The 21,105-nt window shown below is 53.5% G+C and overlaps 1 protein-coding gene and 1 long non-coding RNA gene across 2 annotated transcripts; both read left to right on the top strand.

Annotated features, from left to right (window-relative positions):
- The first annotated feature begins 5,695 nt into the window (after window positions 1-5,695).
- LOC137761383 (uncharacterized) lies at window positions 5,696-12,668 on the top strand. Its single transcript, XR_011073416.1, has 3 exons — window positions 5,696-5,952; window positions 11,291-11,449; window positions 12,587-12,668. It is a non-coding gene; the product is annotated as an uncharacterized lncRNA (long non-coding RNA).
- A 46-nt stretch (window positions 12,669-12,714) lies between these two features.
- LOC137765195 (calmodulin-like protein 3) lies at window positions 12,715-13,976 on the top strand (the record flags this gene model as incomplete). Its single annotated transcript, XM_068544701.1, has 1 exon — window positions 12,715-13,976. A coding segment is annotated over one exon (690 nt), but the record flags the coding sequence as incomplete, so codon positions are not given.
- Between the last annotated feature and the right edge of the window lie 7,129 nt (window positions 13,977-21,105).

Here is a 21,105-nt window from a genome sequence, read left to right on the forward strand (position 1 = left end):
GGGAGAGCCTTCACGCGCAGTAGCTGTGTGTCTGTGCGAGAGTGACGTGTGTGCATGAGTGTGTGTTGGCGAGAGGTGTGCAGGCCTCCAGAGCCAGCGCAAGGGTGGGTGGCTTCAGCTTCCCGGGGCCCTGACCCAGGAACACATGCCAGCACGTTCACTGCTGTTTGGGTTTTGTGGGTGAAACACCAAGGAAACTGCAGGACAGGTCTTGGAGGCTCCTCTGCCTCCCCCGACTTGCAGGGACCTGCCTGTCCCTCCCCCTGTGCCAGTCTCCCCGGGGACGGCCCTGTCCTGCTCTTGCCCGGGGAGATCCACCCCGGGAAGCGAGAGAGGACACCGCGTGGGAGTCGCTGTCATCCCGCGAGAGCAGCCCTGGCTCTGCACCCTTCTTCAGGGGCAGTAGAGACAGCGGGTGATCGGGCTGCCCTCCCAGGAGCCCTGCTGGGCCCGCACCCTGAACACAGTGCTCCCACCGAAGCCACAAAAGAGCTGGTTGATCACTGGCTTTGGACCCGGGAAGCTGTGGGTACAGGGCTGGCTCCCCACAAGCCTGGGGCGGGTAACTTCACCTCCCCTGTGGTAGATACCGGGTCCTGTTTCCCACCAGCCGTCTCATGGTTCCCAAGCTCACCCACCCTTATTACCCTGCATCTGAGCACCACCGCCCTGGGTCCCTTGAGCATCTTGCTTCCAAAGCCTGTACATAAGCCACAGATACGTTTCCAGGTCTCTTCTTGGACAGATGTTTAATTATAAAAACAATCTACATATTTGCAATGATTATCCATCACTGCAATTCTCCCAACCGCCGTGGTTCATGGTCTCACCAATCCAGACGCCCTTTACCTCTCACCCCTAACTTGAATCTCAGCCTTCTTTTTCCTCTGATGGGATCCACTCCTACACCCACCTCCTCTCAAAATTCTTTTACATTCTAAGAAGTGCTTGTCGTCTGCTGGCCGTGAGGCTTTTGTCTTATCTACACAGCTGATGTGTCTCCTCTCCGTCCTCCCTCATCATAAGACCCTAGGAGCCCTTTCTGTGCCACCATAGCTGCGGTCTCTCTCCCACAATCCTGTCCAGCCAACCAAGTTTCCTAGAAACACAATGTGTTTCTCATACTGCTTCTTTCTTTTGGGAAATTGCTCTTTCCTACTCGGGAGCCTCGTATCAGCTTTAACTGGTCGACAGTGAGGAAGAGCTCTGTGCCTGATACAACACGGCCCCTGGTACTCCTGCCACCCTCGGTGATGGGTTGATGAGGACCTTTTGCATCTGTGTTCAGTGATGTCAGTTGCCACCAGCTTTACCCTTTCCTTGGACATCCATCCCCGCCTGTCAACACCTCATTGCCTAACCTGGTAGAGCCATGCCCATGCCTCTGCCCCATTTATCTGGGGGAGAGGGTGACATTCATATTCACACCTGAGCTCCTGTGTGCCAGGTGCCGTGCAAAGGGCTCTAAAGGGTGATCTCATCTTGTCCTCACTGTTTACTCCTATGTTCCAGATGAAGCAACTGAGGCTCAGAGAAGTCACAAAACAGGTTCATGGAAGAGCCGGGAATTTGCATCTGGGTTCGCCCGACTGCAGAGCCCAACCCCTTCTGTCCCGCATCACAGCACAGCTCAGCTTCTGATAACCGCCCTTCACATGCCAGCTGCTAAGGACAGCCAGGCCCTGCCCCTGCAGCCCTTGGAGCCCTGGCGAGAGCTGGCAGCCAGGCTCGACCACTCCATCCACACCTGTCTGCATGAACTGTGGCAAAGCACGGGCACAGCTCTGCCCAGGGACCTGGCTTTGCTCTGGCAGAAGTGCAGGGGCTGTGGATTGATGGTAAGACCACAGATGAGCCTGAAGGAGATGTGTTTCAATCCCCGCTCTCTGCCTCTCACCAAGTACCTGGCTGGGCGGCACAGCCCAGCTGATGCTGGTTACCTGATTCGAGTCAGTTTTACATTTTAAATTAGCTAACTGGGTCAGTGGATTTGGTACACAGGCGGTTCTCAGGACATATCCATGAAGTCCTTGGAAACAATTTCACCGAGAACGCCATCATTTTGCAATATCCTCTCAGCATCACCTGCATATGTCAGCATGCATTAAGTCTACCATTGTTCTCCTATCTTCCGGAACATTGTGTGACAAGCTGCCCTCTGATTCTCGCTTGACCTCCTCTCTATCTTGAGACCCTCGTCTCTGGCTACGCAGATTTCTTTGAACTTTAGGTTTTTCCCCTAATTTTATTCCAATTTCTTCACCCGTGTTAGTAATGGCTGTGCTTGCTGAACAGGTGGAAACAATGCGGGTTTTTTGAAGATCCCTAGCCTTTAACTCTCCTTTAAGAGCTTTCTTCACTTTTTTAAAAGCATGCCTGACCACTTTCTGGCATCTTGAAAAGAGAGTGGAGCTTTTTCTCCTTCCTTGATCCTCCGTTTTATTACAATTTTAACATCCTTCTGTTCTGTTCTGGCAGGAGTTCTCCTTGTCCTGCCCTCCGCGCCCTCCCCCAGATCCTGGCTTGACTCTCCTGCTTGATTCCACAGCGTGCAGGATCAGAAAAGGCAGGTGTTTGCTGTTATGTGATTCTCTCTTTTTTTCTTGCTAGTAGAGCCTGTCATTTATACTGGCCCATTTCCCTTGGAGTATATTCCAAGCTGTTATCATTTACAGTGAAAAGTGCTCTAAACCAATTCTAAATATTGGGTTCACAGTCATTTTGTTTGTTTGTTTCCTCAAGCTACACCACTTCCCCCTGAGATGCATTTGCAATTCCTTCCTCCAAGTGGACTTTATTTGTATCTAGAAGCCACAGTTTTGGAATCCCCTGTTTCATTTTTAGTAAGGTGTTGTGTGGATTGGGGCACAGCCTGGGGGGCCCTTTCTCTTACTGGCCACCATGAAGAGCTCCCCCGCCCAGCCCAGAACACCCTCCCCTTCCCCAGCACTTCACGTGTCATGCATCATCCATGTCCTTTCTGGAATGAAAACAGTGCCTGCCCAGGGTCTTCTCTCCCGAGGCTTCCCTCCGAAAGGCTGCCTTGGCCTTCACCCCCTCAGGTCTAGGGGTCAGGGGCTGCCCAGGCCCCGGGATGCTCTCCAGAGCCGACCACAGAGCAGCCAGCTTTCCCAGATGCCAGGAGGCCCGTCTCTCCTGCATCCAATTGGTTACAGAGACCACACAATTGTTGGTTCTGCTAGCACCCCACTAGCGAAAATAGCGATTCCAGCTTTTAGTCCCTTCTCTCCCAAAAACTCAGATCAGGCACGAAGCCTGTGGTCTGGGTGAGGAAGTGGAGGATGGACGGGGTATTGGGGGTGGGATATCACGTCCCCAGACAGACCCTGCACTGAGCTCACCCCTCCTGTCTCAATGTCCCCAGGCGGGCACATGGAGGGCTTTCTGTTGGTGGCTCTCAGAGCCAGGACTGGACCTTGGTTCTCCCTGGGATGCTGGGACCACACAGTTGATGACACAGCGTCATAGGCCCTCTCGCCCCATCCTCCCCATCACACAGGTCACGTGTGGCACCAAGCCTGCCCCCCCCCACCCCCGCCTTCACCCAATTCTGGTCGGTCACTCGTCCCGGGAGACCTGAGTTCTATCCCAGCACACCCTCCACCCAGCCGTATGACCTTGGTCAGAGCCTTTGCCATCCATTCAACAGATGTGCTGGAGCCAAGCTGGACCTCGAGAGCCTGCAGTGACCAGACACTCTCCCTTCCTCCAGGGAGACTGGGGCTGGAGAGAGATTCCCTCTGCAGCTGCAAATGCCTTCGGGTCCATTCCCCAAGGACAGCCGTCCTGGGCAGCACGAAGAGGACCTGCCTTGGAGCCAGGAGATCCTACTGCGAGGCCCATTTTTGTCCCTCACTAAGCAGTAGTACAGACCTGGGTAACTGCTCACATTTGATGGGTTACAATGTCTGAAAATGAGGGTGTTGCACTGGATGGTAGCTTTCAGAATTTCATTAGCAGTCGAGCCACGTTGCAAATGAAATCTTATTCGTATGACAGATAATCGTTAATATTCATTGGGCTCTTACTGTTCCAGCTACCCTCCTGAACCTTCCACGCATTGATGCACAGTGCCCTGGGCCACGCTGCGCCCAGGTTACAGGTGAGGACCATGAACCACGAGAGCCGCAATTTGCCCAACACAGATGAAGCGGTTAAAAGCAGACTTTCCTGCTTGGCGGTGGGGAAAGGAAGGAAATCGAGTTGCTCCGTTTCACCTTCTCCTGCTTCCTTGGCGTCTCTGGAAGGACCTCTGCAGAGTCCAAGGATCTCCGAGACCAAGTTCAAATCCACTGGATGAATGACCTCAAAGGGAGCTGGAACTGTGCTTTTCCAAGCCGCTTTGCTCCTTCTGAGGGCTTGTCCAGGTGCCCAGCTCACGCCCCAAGCCTCCTGCTTCCTCCACACCTCACGGGCTCACCAGCAGGTACACGCATTCACACATGAAGGCTTGAGCCGCGTGCATGTCCTCGCGCATGCGCACGCGCGCCCACGCAGCTTCCTGTATTAAACACAAAGGTTTTCATCACCAGCGTAAACTTCAAAGGCTTGGAATTTGGAACCAACGCCTTTCCCGCCTGTTAGTGAGTCCCTGACCCCTCGGGGGAGAGCAGCTTGGTCTCCTCAATGTAATTAGCACCACCACCACCACCACCACCACCACCACCACCCCGTGGCGATGGGGACTTAGAGGAACAGACGGGCATCCTTAGCCACTTACCAAGTGCGTCTTGATATCAAAAGATTTGTAGCACGGAGTTCTAGCCCCTCAGCAACATCAGTCCCTGTAATAGTTTCGGTTTGTCAATTTTTTTCAAAACATCAGATACAACTTTGAAAGGCGGGCGGGTCATACACGTGAGCCCTGGCCCCTCCAGCCTGCTGTCCTCTGGCCTCTGCCCCAAGGCCAGCCCGGAACCCCTTCCCCTGCCCACGGACAGGGCAGGCAGCGAGTCACTGCAGGACAAGCTACTTGGGAAAAATTACTGAGCCCTCATGAAATCACAAAACATCGTCCTTTTCCCAGGAAAGCAGACTTTGACTTGTTCGGCTACTTTTATTGTGAGATTTAGCACTGATGTGCTTTGGTTTTGGGTGATGGTTTAATCCTGAGTTACTCAAAGTGGCTCTCAGCAGTTAAACACAGGCCACTTTATGTCCCTGTGTCGCCTTGGGCATGAAAGCACGATGAGGCCCCCAGAGACACTGAGGGTGCAGGTAGAAGGATTAAAGGCAGGTGGGGCCCCGGGGGGGTACCCTGGAGGCAGACTTGAAGACCAGACGCCTGGAGAAAGCAGCAGGACCTGCCAGGAGGACCCGCCAACCCAGGAAGACCCAGGAAACGCTCAGAACAATCCAGGCCTTTGGCTTCCTCCACACTCAGTGGACTTCATTCTGCAGGTGAGGCCTCGAATCGTAAACGCAAACCACCCGGCAGCGTATGATCCCTGAGCAGGAGGCACAAGGCAGTGCCTGTGTCCTGGAAGATGACGTACCTGGTTATTTGTCAGACTTCAGTTCAGCGATGCACAGCTCCGATCCAGATCAACGGTCTCCTCCCTGAACTGAAACTGCAGCCCAGCCCGACACAGGCCTGGAGGAATCTTGATGATTCACACAAGACCAAGGCTGAGCAAACGTCATTCCCAGAGCTGGCTCAGGCTCTGAGGCTGGAATGGCCTTCGGTGGGAGGTGAGAAAGAACGGCCCAGGCCCCCTGGTTCCCACAGAAGGAGCCCCCCAATCCCCGCAGCTGAGAAGACCCTCTCCTGGCAACGAGCGTGACTAAGAAAGTGTTGCTTTTCCCGTGGTCAGTGTAAGTCGGAAAGTAGAGCAAAGTGTCACCAGCCCCTCCCAGCCTTGGAAAGTAAGAAGCAGCAGAAGGAGCTGGTCAACACTACATGCGCGGTACAGAGGCCACCGCTGTCCCCAGGTGAGCTTGAACTTGGCTGTCGGTGTCTCATCACCATGTCCCGTGTTTGTCTTTGTCAGTCTTGTTGCTTCTTAGACTGTGAACTGCAAAGATTCCAGAACAGCAATGCAAGCTGCATGCCCCCTGCAAACCCAGGCGTGTCTCATCATTTCTGGGAGATTTAGGGATGGAAAGTCAGAGGTAGGAAATTTAGCTGCTGAGACCAAACACCCCAAAGACAGCCTGAGATGAGGGATAGCCCTGCACTCTCCCTGGGAAGAGAGGGTTGGAATCGGGGAGACTCCCAGATTGTCCCTAAAGCCACAGGGGAGAAGGTGGAGGCCCTACCCCAGGTCCTTGGGCCACGCTCCACTTCCCAGGACCCTCTCCCACCTCCGTCCTGAGCCCTCCCTCTACCTGGTCCCTCTAGATTCACGCCAGTCGGACATTCGGCTTTGAGGGGAGAAGTCCGGTCTCCGCTGGATCTGCCAGGCCTCATCACCCTGACTGTGCTCGGGCCTCTCTAAGGAGCCGGGCCAGCATCCCATAATAAAGAGCAAGTCAGATAAAAGTGCTAGGTACCAGACGGCTTGCAGGGAGCTGGGAGGTAAGTCCATCCTCCTGAGGCCCAGACAGCACGACTGTGTGCATGGGGGCGGGGTGCACCTTTCTAGCATCAGTGCAGGGGTGTGAAACTGGGGAGAAGCCACAGGTGGAGGTACAGAGGGTAAAGCATCAGCAGCCAGGGGTCAACGCAGAGGTCACCCATCCCCACAGAGCCACTCAGCAAACCTGCGAACAGTAAGGGGAGATGACAGAGCACACAGTGGATAAAGTGGGCACCTGGGCAAGAGCATTTGAGGCACCCCATGGGGTTTGAACCAGAGGGAAGGGCTTGAAGAGAGACACGGGTCCAATCCTCCTGCAGGTGGAGGCAAGGCTGACCCTCCTGTACTCTGTTCATTCAGCAAATATCTCCTGGGCGTGGGGGCCATCCTACCGCAGAGGGCTTGGCAGGGGAAGAAATCAGAAGCAGACTTGCCTCTGGTGAAAATTACATGGGAAGAAACAGAAAGGAAGCAGGTCCACAGACAAGATCAATGTAGAAGTAAAAGTTATGAAGAAAATAAAAGAGAAGAATAAAGCAGAAGGGATGAGGTGGAGGAGGGTGGTTAATTAGAAGTGGGTGGTTGGGGAAGGCTTGGCAATGAAGTGATATTTGACTTTCGACTGAAGTGACAAGAAGGAGTGGCCACTTGAAGGTCGGGGACAGAGTGTCCAGGCAGATGGAGCAGCTCATGCAAAGATACCAAGGTGGAGATCAGGATGGGAGCGTTCAAGGAGCAGAAAGTAGGCCAGTGTGCTTGGAGCAGAGTGTTGGCGAGGAGGGCAGTGATGTGGCCAAGAGGGCCACCATAGGGAGTTTGGATTCTACTGAAATCCAAAGAAAGCCCATTATAGCGTTTCAGCAGAAAATGACATCACTGAAGAATACCACAAAAAGGGAGACCCGCTACGAGGCTGTGGCCGTGGTCCTGCCTGGAGATGATGCAGCCTGGCGCAGAGGATGTGTCGAGGTGAAGCTGAAAGATGGGGTATGAGGTGTGAGAGAAAGGGAGGAATTAGATGTGGCTCTGGGGTTGGTTCTGAACAACTGGATGGGTTCTTTTTAAGAGATGGGGAGATTGAGGGGAAGCAGGTTCAGATGAGGACCAACGGCTCCACTTTGTCATGTTAACTTTGAGGGTCTTTCCAAACATCAAATGCAGGGGCTCAGTTGGCAGGTGGATCCCCAAGGAGCTTGGCAGGAGGGCTCTGCATCAGCAGGTGTGTCCCAACATTTCCCGCAACGGAGGATACCTACTGCGTGTGAGTCCCCCGCCTCCCGAGTGGGTTTTCCAGGTGCCGAGTAAGAAGGTCTAAGACTGAGTTGGGGAGAACCGCGAAGAAAACAGCCACAGGCAGGGAGCTGTAGGAATTGGAAGGTCTAGTTCCTGAGTTTTCAGCCTGCTGGTCATCTGACCTTCACGCATTTGCTAATTCTCACATCCTTCATCTGTAACGTGGAGACATGAGACAATAGGAATGAAAGTGCCTGATACACACTTGCCACAGAGTAACTGCCCAATGAACAGGCAGTTGACCCATAAATATTCCACTGGAAAGGTGTACTATGCTCTGAGTGTTTGTGCCCCTGCCAAATTCATATGTGGGAATCCTAACCCCCAAGGTGATGGTATTAGTTGGCGGGGCCTTTGGGAGGTGATGAGTTCACGAGAGAGGATCCTCCATCAATGGGATTAGTGACCTTAAAGAGAGTCCAGAGAGAGCCCAGGTCCTTTCCATCCAGTGATGGAGGACACAAGAAGTCTGCAACCTGGAAGAGGGCCCTCCCCCCACCAGGCTGCCCCTGGGCCTCAGACTTCCTGCCTCCAAGACTGTGAGCAATAAGTTTCTGCTGTTAACAAGCCCCCCAGGGGCTGGCATGTTGTCATAGCAACCTGATAACACTAAGACAAGGTGTTTGTATTTTACTGGGGGGAAAGGAAGTAGATAAGTAAATGTTAGGGCTGGTGAGTGGCTGTATGGAAATGGGGGGTGGGAGAGAAAGAGGGAGAGAGAGAAGGAGAGAGAGAGGCCCGCGGCCACACCCATTCTAGGAGGGCACAGGAATGGAGCTGGTTGAAAAGACTAGGCATCCCAATCTTTATCTTCCTCTATGGCGCCCAGCAGGAGAGGCACAAATTCTGTTTAACAAAAGCTATGATAGCACCAGTTCAGGGGGGAAGGCAACACCTTGGGTCATCTTCTCTTCTAAGGAAGTAGCTGCAGCAGGCCGTCCCCCCGTTGTGGGTCTGTTGAGGTCCTTATTAACACTATACTCTGTAAAGCCAACCCCGCCGTCCCCACCAGGATCCCAGCATCCTCGGTGCCTCTCACCTCCAGCCCAGGCAGTTCTACACCGGGGTCACTCCTGATTCTCAACTCTACCACTGTGGTCCTCCAAGTGTGTTCCATGGATCCATTTGAGGGGAGGGTGTCCCCAACACCCTTTCAGGAAGCCTGGGTGGTCACAACTATTCTCGTAATACCAGACACAATTTGCCACTTTCACCGTGTCAGCTTTTTGCACTGAGCTCAGAGCCCTGGTGGGTGAAATCACCAGCCCCTTAGCAAAAATCAAGGCTCCTGTACCAGCAGGCATTATAGTCTTCACCACCACATGGTCTCAAGTTTTTAAAAAGCCAGCTTCATTTAAGAACGTTCTTGCAGAAGTAGTAAAATTATTATTTCAACCCTTGCATGCACATCCATAATACTCTGCTGAGTAGTCTAGTATGATTTGTTGTAAGAAAAGCACTTGTGTGCATACATAAGTCACAAGGTAAGCTTTTTTCATGGAACACCAGTTTTTGGGAAAGAACAGCTGATAGACAAACTATGGTTACTAAGACTTGGTATTTGGCATTTTCTCAAAAAGCGATGAAGTGAGCCTGGCACTTCAGGGAAAATAACTGACAGTATTTGTTGCAATAATAAAATTTCAGCGTCCAAATGAAAATTAGAACTTTCTAGATTTTGTATTTGCCACTGTGAGCTTGAGACTTCCCAGTACTTAAAGACTTTTCTAATGGGATTGGTGGTAATATTAATGAATGTGATTTTTTAAAATTATACATACAATGATTCAACGTTCAGAAGATCTGCAGAACTCAGTAAATCAATATTTTCCAAATGACCAATGCATAGCATCACAGAATCATGCATGGGTAAAAGATCCATTCAAAGCACAGGAGTGACCAATGGATTTTAATGTAACCGGATGAAAAGTTCGTTGGCATGGTTTCAGAGTTCACACTACAACCAACCTTAAAGAAGCTACCGCCTGACAAGTTTTGATATGGTATCAAAGAAGAATAACCACAGTTACCTGAAAGGGTCATTAAATGCTCTCTCCTTTGCCAGCTGTGCATAGCTGTGTGAAGCTGGATTATCATGCACTTCAAATCAAAACATCTTCCCACAGATCAAGTGCAAAAGCAGACATGTTTTATAAAGCCAGGCAATAAAGAGATTAGCAAAATTATGTTTTTAGGTACCACTCTTCTGGTTTTTTTTTTAGGTACCACTCTTTTTTTTTTTTTTTAACTTTTAAATTTTATTTATTTATTTATTTATTTATGGCTGTGTTGGGTCTTTGTTTCTGCGCGAGGGCTTTCTCCAGTTGTGGCAAGCGGGGGCCACTCTTCATCGTGGTGCGCGGGCCTCTCACTGTCGCGGCCTCTCTTGTTGCGGAGCACAGGCTCCAGATGCGCAGGCTCAGTAATTGTGGCTCACGGGCCTAGTTGCTCCGCGGCATGTGGGATCCTCCCAGACCAGGGCTTGAACCCGTGTCCCCTGCATTAGCAGGCAGACTCCCAACCACTGCACCACCAGGGAAGCCCCACTCTTATTTTTTATACAGTATAATTAATTTTTTTATAAAACTATGTTATTTGTGTTGACATGTGATGGGTTTGTTTTTTTAAAGTTATAAATACATAAAAATATATTTAAATATTTTAAAATTTTATTAGTTTTAATTTCAAACCCAGTAAATATTGACAGACATTTTAAAAAGCTCTTTAGAGTCCCCAGTAATTTTGAAATGTTTAAATGGGTCCTAAGACCACAAGTATATGCTGTAGGGACAGGAATCAGTGCACTGAGAGGCCGCAGGGGGAGAATACAGAAGCCCAGGAAATGAAAAACATTCCCTCTGTCATAGTTTCCTAACCAGCGAGTTGCAACAATTTAGTTGTCACAGCCCTGTGCCTTGTGAGTCATGAGCAGCTCTGTTTAAAACCCTCACTGAGCTCCCTTTCAACGTGTCTTTTTGAAGAACACAGGCCATGACCCAGAAACCTGCATAAACCTGTTGTCCACTTACCCTTCGTAGGTGAGGCAGGACGCAGTCCAGCAGCGGGACAGTGTCAGGCCCGAGTTTCATCGTGATGCTGGCCCTTGGTTCCCTAGGACGCTGTCAGCTACACGCCTCTGTCCAGTGCTTCTCCTCCTGCCCTTGCAGCATTTCATGAATACGTCCCCCCAACGTGAATTTGAGGGGAGACACATTCGGACTAAAGCATTCAGTTTGTCATTTCTTTCTTTCACAAATCATCATCTAAACCCAACCCAAACTCAAACTACAAACCTTGGGTTTGTATCATCACCAAACCCAAGGTCATCCAGATTTTCCCCTACGTTATCTTTTAGGAGTTTTCTAGTTTTGTGTTTACATTTAGGTCTATGGTCCATTTAGTTACTTGTGATGGGTATAAGGTCTGTGCCCAGATTCTTTTTTTTTTTTTTTTTGCAGGTGGACGTCCAGTTGTTCCAGCACCATTTGTTGAAGAGACCGTCTTTGCTCCATTGTCAAAGCTCAGGTGACTCTCTTGAGGTTCCCTATTCTGTTACACTGATCTACTCGTCTGCTCTCCAGCCGGCACCACACTGTCGGGATCACTGCAGCTTGACAGTAAGTTTCGAAGTCGGGCAGCATCGGCCTCGTTCTTCTCCTTCAGTCCTTCGTTGGCTCCTCTGGGTCTCACCACTTTGGATTTGCATGGATTCCCACAGGCAAAGCCACCTCTTCTCACTCTGTGGCTGGTCCTTCCCCAGGCTTCCTGGGAGTCGAGCTCTGAGTGTGTGTGCCTGGTGGGCATCCCACTTCACCTTCTCGAGAACCGCCTCTTAAAAACACCCCTTTCTTCAGCTCTGTCCATTCCTATTTCCGAAACCAGAAGCTCAGACTTTCAGACATGGCCTTGCTAAAATGGGCAGGGGTTCCCATGGATCGGAGAATTAACGTGAATCCCTCTCGCCTCTGACAAACCTCGCTTGTCTGCCCTTCCTCATCTCCTGCTTTCTCCCCTTCACCCTGGGCTGCAGCTGCACCGGCCTCTTTTCTGTCCCTTGGCCACACCGAGCCTCTCCCACCTTTGGACCTGGAACCTGTTGGCCTCCGCCTGGAAGGCCCTTTCTCCCCCTCAAGTCACCCTCAGGTGCCACCTCTGCAGAGAAGACTTCCACGACCATCGCTGCAGAAGTAACCTCCCCACAGGGTCTCCATCACCACCCTTTATTTCCTTGATAGCATTTATTGAAAGTATCTCATTATCTTGCTTGTTTCTGTTAGTTTCCTCACTAACTAGCTGTGTTGTGGATGGAATACATATAGCCTCTGGAGGATCTGGGGACAGCCTGCTTCTATCTGAAGAAAAAATATTTTTCTTTTCTCCTCCTCTGAAAACCCTCTTGGGAATCATAAGGTTTTCAGACTTTGTAAGCCAAAGAAAAGGAAAGGGAGTTACTTTCAGGCAAAGACAACGTCTGTTCTTCCTCCTGCCAAAAGCCTCAGCTGCAGGCAGGAAAGAGCTCAGAGCCGGTGGTTTTACTGAGTGGAGGGTGTGAAGACTGGGGGGGTTGGGATTCCGGTAGGCAAACCCAGAACTCATCTCTCTAGAGGCTGTCTACCAGCCTCTCTGGAGGTGTCCCCACTGGTCCCGGCGGCTCTGGGCGGTGGGGAGGAGGGCCCGGCCTTTCCCAGAGCTGCTGGCGTCAGTGCAACTAGCCGGCCGGCCTGCTGCCTGGGCCTGGACTCCTGTTCCAACAGGACCCGGACTTCAGGCAACCGCAGGGCGGGGAGCGTGCACGGTGAGGGACATCCCGGCTCCTTCTTCGGCACCAGCAAGTCAAGCCGGGGCCAGAACGCCAGCCGCCGGCCCCGCACCCGGCCGCCTCCCGGCGCCCGGCCACGTCCGTGTGCAGGACCGCCTCCCCGCAACAGTCAGGGCCGAGCAGCTTACCGAGGAGCAGGTGGCCGAGTTCAAGGAGGCCTTGTCCCTGTTCGATGAGGACGGGGATGGCGCCATCAGCACGCGGGAGCTGGGCACCGTCCTGCGGTCGCCGAGCCAGAACCCCACTGAGGCCGAGCTCCGGGACCTGGTGGGCGAGCCGGACCGCGACGGCAGCAGCACCGTGGGCTTCCCCGAGTTCCTGGGCCTAATGGCCCGGAAGGTGAAGGGCAGGGACGCCGAGGACCAGATCCAGGAGGCCTTCTGCGTCTTCGGCAAGGACGGCCACGGCCTGATGGGCGCGGCCGAGCTGCGGCACGTGATAACCCGGCTGGGCGAGAAGCCGAGCGACCAGGAGGTGGACGAGATGATCCGGGCAGCGGACGTGGACGGGGACGAGCTGGTGCACTACGAGGAGTTCGTGCGCTTGCTGGTCTCCAAGGGAGGCCGCAGCCCCCTACCCCACCCCCACCCAGGGTGTCCGGGCTCCGCGCGTGGCGCTGGAGGACCTGCCTCCGTTCCCCCCGCCCCTCCGGGCACTGCTCCTTCTCTGCTGGTTGACCTGATCCAGCTGTCTGCCCCCCTTTCCTCTCCTCATTCCTGCCTACCTCCCCCACCTTCTCCTTGCCGAGGATGACACAGGCCGCTCCCAAGCCCAGCAAACCCCAGATGTTACATCCCTCGGGAGCAGAAGCTCAGGGACGTCCCTGTGCACCGACCAGAGCAGGAGGACGGTCACAGCCTCACTGGCCGCTCATGCCCCAGGGAGGGCGCAGTGTGACCTCCGGGGGCCCTCCACGTGGAATCCCTAAAGCGCACCGGGCACCTCCATCCGCTGTGGATTCGGGCGGAGAGAGGGACCAGGGCCCTGGGGCGAGGGGCGCTCTTGGAGGCTGACAACCAGGGTCCGGCCTCCTGAGAAATACCACCTCCCTTCCCCGCCCCCCATTCCCCTGCACTCCCTTGTTCCCTTCTGTCTCTGTGCCAAACCGCGGTGATTTGTCTCTTAAAGCTGGGAGTCAGTTGTAACACGTTTGTATTCACCTTCTTGGAGGGAAATTTGAAAGGGAGAGAGAGACCACAGGGGAATAAAGAAAGCGTCTGTTTTTCTCTGGTTCCAACGGAAATGATCCTTGTTAAGTCCAGGGTTTAAAAGAGGCAGGAATCTCTCTTTTTGTGCTTTTTGGAAGTGCGGTGAAATCTTGTATTGATGGGCGTAGCGAACAGAGAGGAGTCTAGGCAAGGTAAATCTTGAGTATTTATGTCAAATAAAATGGAGAAGTTGGCAGCAAAGGGTGGTTTTTTTTTTTTTTTTTTTTTTTCAAAGGGTGGTTAAAAATCCATGTAGAGCTCCTAAGATCTGAGTCGATTATGGTGGGGAAGGAACACTGGTCTGTGTTCATGGATATCTTACATTCATGATCGAGTTGTTGGGAAGTGCGGCTTGAAGAAAGTGAGGGCTGGAGAGGGCCCGTGTGGTGCAAAAGCAAGAGACAGTGCTTCCCGCATTAAACCCTGGCTCCCAGAGGTGGCATCAGATAACCCAAAGGCCGAAGGGGCTTGTCAGAGATTATTTCAGTGTTTTCGTGGGGTGGACACTACAGCTGGGGTCATCAGAGAGGGCTGCCAGCCCTGGGACAGTCACAGAGCAGCTGGCCCATCTTGACAAGTCCTCTTTCCTGACACCCTCCCCACCATGCACGTTTCCTCAGATGTAAAGGGAAGAGCACGGGCTCTGGGGCCGGACAGACTGGGATTGTAGTTATTGCTGCCCTGCCGACTGGGCCCAAATCACTCGTCCTCCCCGTGGTGACAGCTGACACTCTGGCAGCCCTTCCTGGGCGCCGGGCCCTGCTGTGAGCACACTGCCTGTGCAGCGACTCACTACCACCCTACGGGGGGCCACCCTTTGCAGCTTCCGCATCTACAGATGAGGAAGCCGAGACCCCGAGAGCTTAAGAAAGCAGCCTGTCCCACAGCTGGTAAGGGGCAGAGCTGGAGTTGGATGCAGGTCTGTGCCCCTGATCTCACTCACAGCCTCCCCAGAGCTCCGTGGCCTCCACCGTGACCTGATGAAGAGAATCGCACCTCCTCCAGCACTTGAGGATCAGAAATCATCTTAACATGCCTGGCATGCAGTAGGTGCTTAATAAATGACAGCTACCATTGCTATCATCCTTCCAGCACCAACACTCTGTATTTCCACCCCTCGGAACAGTCCAAGGGAAGAGCCGGGGTCTCGTTTGGGAACTGGCCCCGGCGGGGCAGCTGCAGAGCCCCCTTCGTGCAGGAGGAGGAACTGGTGCTCTGACCGCGGGGCCTTGCAGGCTCGGCCTCTTTGGGCTCATCCTGCCGCAGCCTCAACAGTCGGGGTTGGCTGAACTCCTGCAGGTGCAGGCTTGGGAGCAAGCCCGGAAGAGCGGACGGAACGTCTAGGTGCCATGGACGTGGCTGCCCCGGTGCCATGAGCAGAGAGCCAAGCCCACTGTCACCTCAGAGGCTCAGATGTGCATCATGGTCCCATCTGCCAAAAGAAACACTGACGTCATCCCCAGGGACCTTGTGTCTTTCATGGGACGTGTGCTCAGTGCTGCAGGAGGGAAAGAAGCAGAGGTAAGGAAGGGGGGGGTTCCAGGTCTCCCTGCACAGTGTCCACGGGTCTGCAGTTGCCAGTGTGGGCCTGGCTGGGGAGCTGGCATTCAATCCCCTCTGTCCTGGTGGGTGCCCTGAAGTATGGGGACCTGCGTGCCTGCCAGCACTTAAGCTGGAAGGGGTGAGGTGTCTTTCTGCGTCTCTGTCCGGCCTCCTGGCATCACACCGGAACCACCCTGCCTGCATTTAACAGGCTTTAGAACCTGTCGTGGAGAACCCCTGGGGCCAGGGCAGGAATGCAGCTGGTGTTGGAAAGACCTCCTGTCCCTCCCGTGGGTGTGCCGGTGACACCCAGGAACCAGGCTGCGGATGAGGGGTCTGGGCAGACTGGAACCAAGATGACAGTTTCTCCCCCATCCCTAGAGACAGCAGAGCCCCTCAGACCACCGCCTGCTGTTTCCAGCTTGGCTCTCGTGACCCTGAGCATTGGGAGGAGTGCACCCCATGGGGGACCGGCACACACAGGTTAGTGATACACGGGCCTCCCTTCTGTGTGCAGATGGGAATCAGGCATCAAGGCTGAGGGGACCACAGAGCTGAATGTGCCCCCCTGGGTTTTACTTTCCTGACACAATTTTTTTTAATGTTTTCTGTTGTCCTTTCTCATTCAAGCAAGGCCATCAGCCAGCTCGGCCACATGGCTGGCCGCTCTCCCAAACTGCTAGGTTAGGGACAGGGATGCAAGCCCAAGGGGCACACAGGGTGGCACTCTCTGAATCTGGGGGTCCCCTGCCTTGGTCGGTGTGTCCAAACTGCAGTGGGTGCAAGTCCTTCATGGTGGCCGACAGCCAGGCGAACCCCTCACAGTGCCCACCTCCGTGCCGGCCACCGACCACTCCCACTCCGGGTGTCCCGTCATCACACCTGGGCCTCGGCCAGGGACTCGGGCTCCTGGGCCACGCCCGCGTCTGTCTTCAGCCTCCTCTCCCCCTTCCCCCCCCCCCGCCCCACCCCGCTCCATCTTCTTTTCCTTTTCCCTCCGCACAGCTCCAGGACTTGTCCTGTCCTCAGACACCTAGACAGACGTTCTGTTGGTAAAGTGCAGTCACTGCAATTGCCAGGTGTGGGTCCTTGGCCTCGTTGAGTAGGACGGGGCCGGGGGGAGGGAGGAGGATGGGAGGGGTCCCTGAGGACCTGAGCAAGGAGCCCAGGCCTGCAGAGCAGCCCATGTTTCCAGAACAGACTTGGAGCAGCCCCTCCATGCTCAAGTTCCCTTTTCCTTTCAGTCCGCGAATAACTGGACTTAACCTCCCTTCATCCCCCAAAAAGGTGCTTTCTGACTGCAGCTCAGAACATTCCATCCATCCTTGGGGAAGGAATTTATAAATATTACCTCGGCTTCCATGTGCTTTCGGCAGGCCTGTCATAAATCAGTGCAGGGCTCCTGGACCTCCCAGGCTATATAAAGCCACTCTTCTGCCTCCTGTTTCCAATTTTAAATCAAACACAGCTCAGCCCCGCAGGCTCCTGTTGATCCTTGCGGATTCCAGGGGCCGCTCAAAGGCTCCCCGAACCAGCCGGCTAAAAATGACTCCGTTGTTCCCCTGGAGAAATGTAAAATTAAAACTCACGTGTGGGGTGGAGACTGCCCACGATGAATATGAATGAGGAATACAAGATGTGTTTCTCCACCAAAAAACAAAGCAAAAAAAAACACCTGTCTCTGAAAAAGGTCTGGGCCCAACTCACCTGCCAACCTCCCCACCATCCTGCTTTTTGTGTGGTTGTTTCTGTAGCAACCAGGTTCTCAGACAGGTGCCCGGACACCCTGTCCCCCCACCCAGAGGGGAAGCAACCGGTTAAAGGCCTCCCCTGGCCCTCTGATCAGGTGCCAGGGGCTGGGGGGCTGGGGCACCTTCCTCCAAGTATGGGGATCGGAAACGTCAGGGGCTAGTCCTGGGAGACGCGCTTGAATTAACCTGGAAAGGATGGTGGGTTTCCATGCCTGGGGAGACAGTACGCGTGGGGACAGTCAGTGAAGGAATCTCACACTGTCCCCTAAGCACCTTCTCCAGTCTTCCCACCTTTCTAATGGCCTCAGAATCTCCAGGGAGGGGAAGGAGCCAGGCCCTCGGTACAGAAGGAGGGGTGGCATCTGGAGTCTAGCCTCAGGTGGGCCCAGGCTGTCCTGGCTAATCACCTGGTGCTGCCCTGCAGGCCTGGGATAGCTGAGCATAGGTGGAGGGACCCCTCCCTCCCCCACCCGCCACGGGGAAACAGACCTCGTGCAACACTGTCAGCCCGTGGGTAAAGCTCATCTCCCTGGACACCGAGCTGACCCATCTCTCGTCCATCACGTGCCCTGCAGGCTGGTCTGGAGGGCTCTCAGGATAGATGTTCAGGTCTCAATGAGGGCAGGCTTCCATGCCGGGACCAGACCGTGTGAACTGCTCACCAGGCATTGCATTATCAGCTCCTTAAATCCTCAAAACAAGCAAGTGGGGCAGCTGCTTTAATGAGCCCATTTTAGAGAAGATTGAGGCCTCAAGGGTCTAAATAGTGTCCCCAAAATCATGCATCTAGTAAATCAGAGTTTGAACCTGGGTCTGGCCAGCTCCAGATCCAGCATCCTTCCCACCATCACAGAGAAGCTTCTCGGAGCAAGCAGCCTGAGACTGACGGCAGCCTGACCTTGCAGAAGTCTTGAGGCTGCAGCAGAGCTGCGAAAGGCACGTTGATGGGAAGGGCCTGCAAGTGGGAACAGCTGCTGGGCAGGGTGTGGGCAGCCAGGACGCAGAGAGAAGACAGACATCAGCCGGTGTTGAGGGAGCCATGAGAGCCGCTGTGCCAGCGCCTGGATGGCTGCAGAGGGAGTGTTGTCAAGCCTTCCACAGCCCTGGGCCCTGCATGGGGTCCTCACCACGTGGCCCCCCGCCCTTGCCCGGGCACTGGAGGGCAATGCAGTGTGGGGCACCTGCTGCCCCGAGGAACTGGAGGAGGCCGCCATCACCAGGAGAGAGTTCTGCCCTGGCCCACGTCTTTGTGACAGTAGATGCCAATCAGTTCGCAGTGCTGAGCAGGCATCCCTCTGGCCAAAGCTGGGCCCAGGCCTTTGTCACTGGAGAGACGAGCTTGGGAATGTCTGGGCCTCCAAGCTTCTGTTGTGGGAGAACCCTGCCTCCCCCCAGACTCACATCGTGGGGTGATGATGGGCAATCATAAGAGACTCATGTCCTCATGGGTTGAATTATGTCCCCCAAAGTTCATATGTTGGAGTCTTGACCCCCAGAACCTCAGGGTGTGACCTTATTTGGGGATAGAGTCATTATGGAGGCAGTCAAGTTAGAGTGAGGCCATTAGGTTGGGTCCCAACCCACTATTACTGACGTCCTTCTAAGAAGGGGAAATTTGTGGAGGGTTTTTTCAGTTTTTATTTATTTCATTATTATTATTTTTTTGACCATGCCACACGGCTTGTGGGATCTCACTTCCCTGACCAGGGACTGAACCCAGGCCAGGGCAGCAAGAGTGCAGAGTCCTAACCACTGGACTGCCAGGGAATTCCCAAGATGGGTAAATTTGGACACAGTTGGACAATCACGTGAGGACACAGGGAGAAGACGGCCGTCTACGTACCCAGGACAGCAGCCTCAGGAGGAACCAGCCCTGCTGACTCCTTGATGTTGGACCTCCAGCCTCCAGGACTGGGAGAGAATAATTTCTGTTGTTTAAGCCCCACAGCTTGTGGCACTTGGTTACAGCTGCCCAGCAAGTGCATAATACTCCCTGTATAAGGCGGGGTTAGGGGTATTCACAGATTCTTGTCTTAGTCTGAGTCCCCGAACTGGTTTTCTCCTGGTCCAGGTCTGATTTCATGAGCCATACACACTAGACTCTGAGAGAATCCAAGGAGAAAGGAGACCTTGCACATGGAAAAACACCTTCTGATGCACTCTCTTGCGGCTTCCCAGACTCTGGTCCTGCAGACTCACCTCTCCCAACCTCAGCACCTCTGAGAAGTAAAACAGTCACTGGAGTCGGCATGACAATGCACAGTGCTTCAAAACCTGAGGGTGCGTTCTCTCCATCCCCCTGACTGAATGCAACGTGACGTTCTTACCACGGAGCCTGAGGTAGAGATAAAATTTTAGACTTGAAGAATCTTGGGTCTGTACACCACCTTAGGAGTTATCTGGCCTGATTTCCCATCCAGGATGAAAGGCCTAAACATGACAGCACCCTGGAGAGATGGCTGGTTTGCATCTCCTTGAAAGTGTCCATTAGAGAGTTCAAGGTCAATTGGCCAACAGTTGGATAATTCTTATTCTTAGAAAGTGTTTCCTTATGTGGGTCTGAAATGTGTCTTCCTTCTACCTACATCCTGCGTAGATTCCACAGCCCCAGAAAATATGACGAACGCCTTCTCTCTGTGTCAGTTCTTCAAACAGCTATAGAGACCATCAAGTCCTGCCCTACACTCTCTCCTCTGCAAAGTAGCTCTAATTCCCTCCAGAGTTTCTTATGTGACACACGTTCAGGCCGCCTCACCTCTTGACATGATTTAGCGTTTCAAAGTCTCTCTTGTCGATGTGTCACCGGGCCCTAGCCAGGTGTGACCAATGCCAGTGGCGGTGGGGCCACATCTCCCTGTGCTGAATACGGCACCTCTAAGAATGAAGCTTGTGGTCAAACCGGACTTGTGCGCAAGTGATATGCTGCTCATCTGACAAATATTGTTGAGCGTGTGTGTGCGTGTATATACGTGCTGGACTTCAGGGGACACAAAGATGATTAAGACTCAGGACCTCACCACAAATGGAGGGAAGATCAGTAAAGAAGTGGTTACAAGACAGTGCCGGGGGGTGGAGGAGAAAGTGGATGAGTGGAGGAGGAAATGCCTCGGCCGTCCAGCCAGTGGAGGGGCGGGAGAGGGCGGGGAAGGACTACACACAGGTGACTCGCCAGCTGAGTCCTGAAGGCAGCCAGGCAGTGTGACGGGGTTGGGGGGTAGGCAGGCCTGGATTTGCTGTTCCCAGGCTGAGTGTACAGCATGGGAGAAGGCACAGAGGCACAAAGGAGGGACCACCTCCTGTCCATCCTTCTAATACTGTTCAGTCCTCCAGGAAGGCTGACTTTCCAATCCCTCCAGGTTGGGTCAGATCCCTTCGCTCTGTCCTCTGTGACACTTGCTGCAGACCTGTGACCTCCGCACTTACCCCGTGATATTGTCATGATCTGTGATCTCCCCACGGAGCTGTCACCTCTTTGAGTTCACCAACTTCATCTCCGAATGCCTCGCAGAGAACTGGCAGAGGGTCATTGTTCAAAACAAGTGCGTGGATGGATGGATGGATGGATGGATGGATGGATGGATGGATGGATGGAAGGATGGATGGATGGATGGATGCAAGGTTGGATGGATGGGTGGAAGGATGGATGGATGGATGGATGGATGGATGGATGGATGGATGGATGGATGGGTGGAAGAACGGATGGGTGGATGGATGGATGGAAGGATGGATGGATGGATGGAAGGATGGATGCAAGGATGGATGGATGGAAGGATGGATGCAAGGATGGATGGATGGATAGATGGATGGATGGATGAATGGATAGATGGGTGGAAGAATGGATGGGTGGAAGGATGGATGGAAGGAAGGAAGGATGGATGAATGGATGGATGGATGGATGGATGGATGGATGGATGGGGACACCAAGTGTATCCCAACCAGAGACACTGGAGCTC

This window comes from Eschrichtius robustus, chromosome 1 (genome assembly GCF_028021215.1).
Source record: "Eschrichtius robustus isolate mEscRob2 chromosome 1, mEscRob2.pri, whole genome shotgun sequence".
Taxonomy (NCBI): domain Eukaryota; kingdom Metazoa; phylum Chordata; class Mammalia; order Artiodactyla; family Eschrichtiidae; genus Eschrichtius; species Eschrichtius robustus.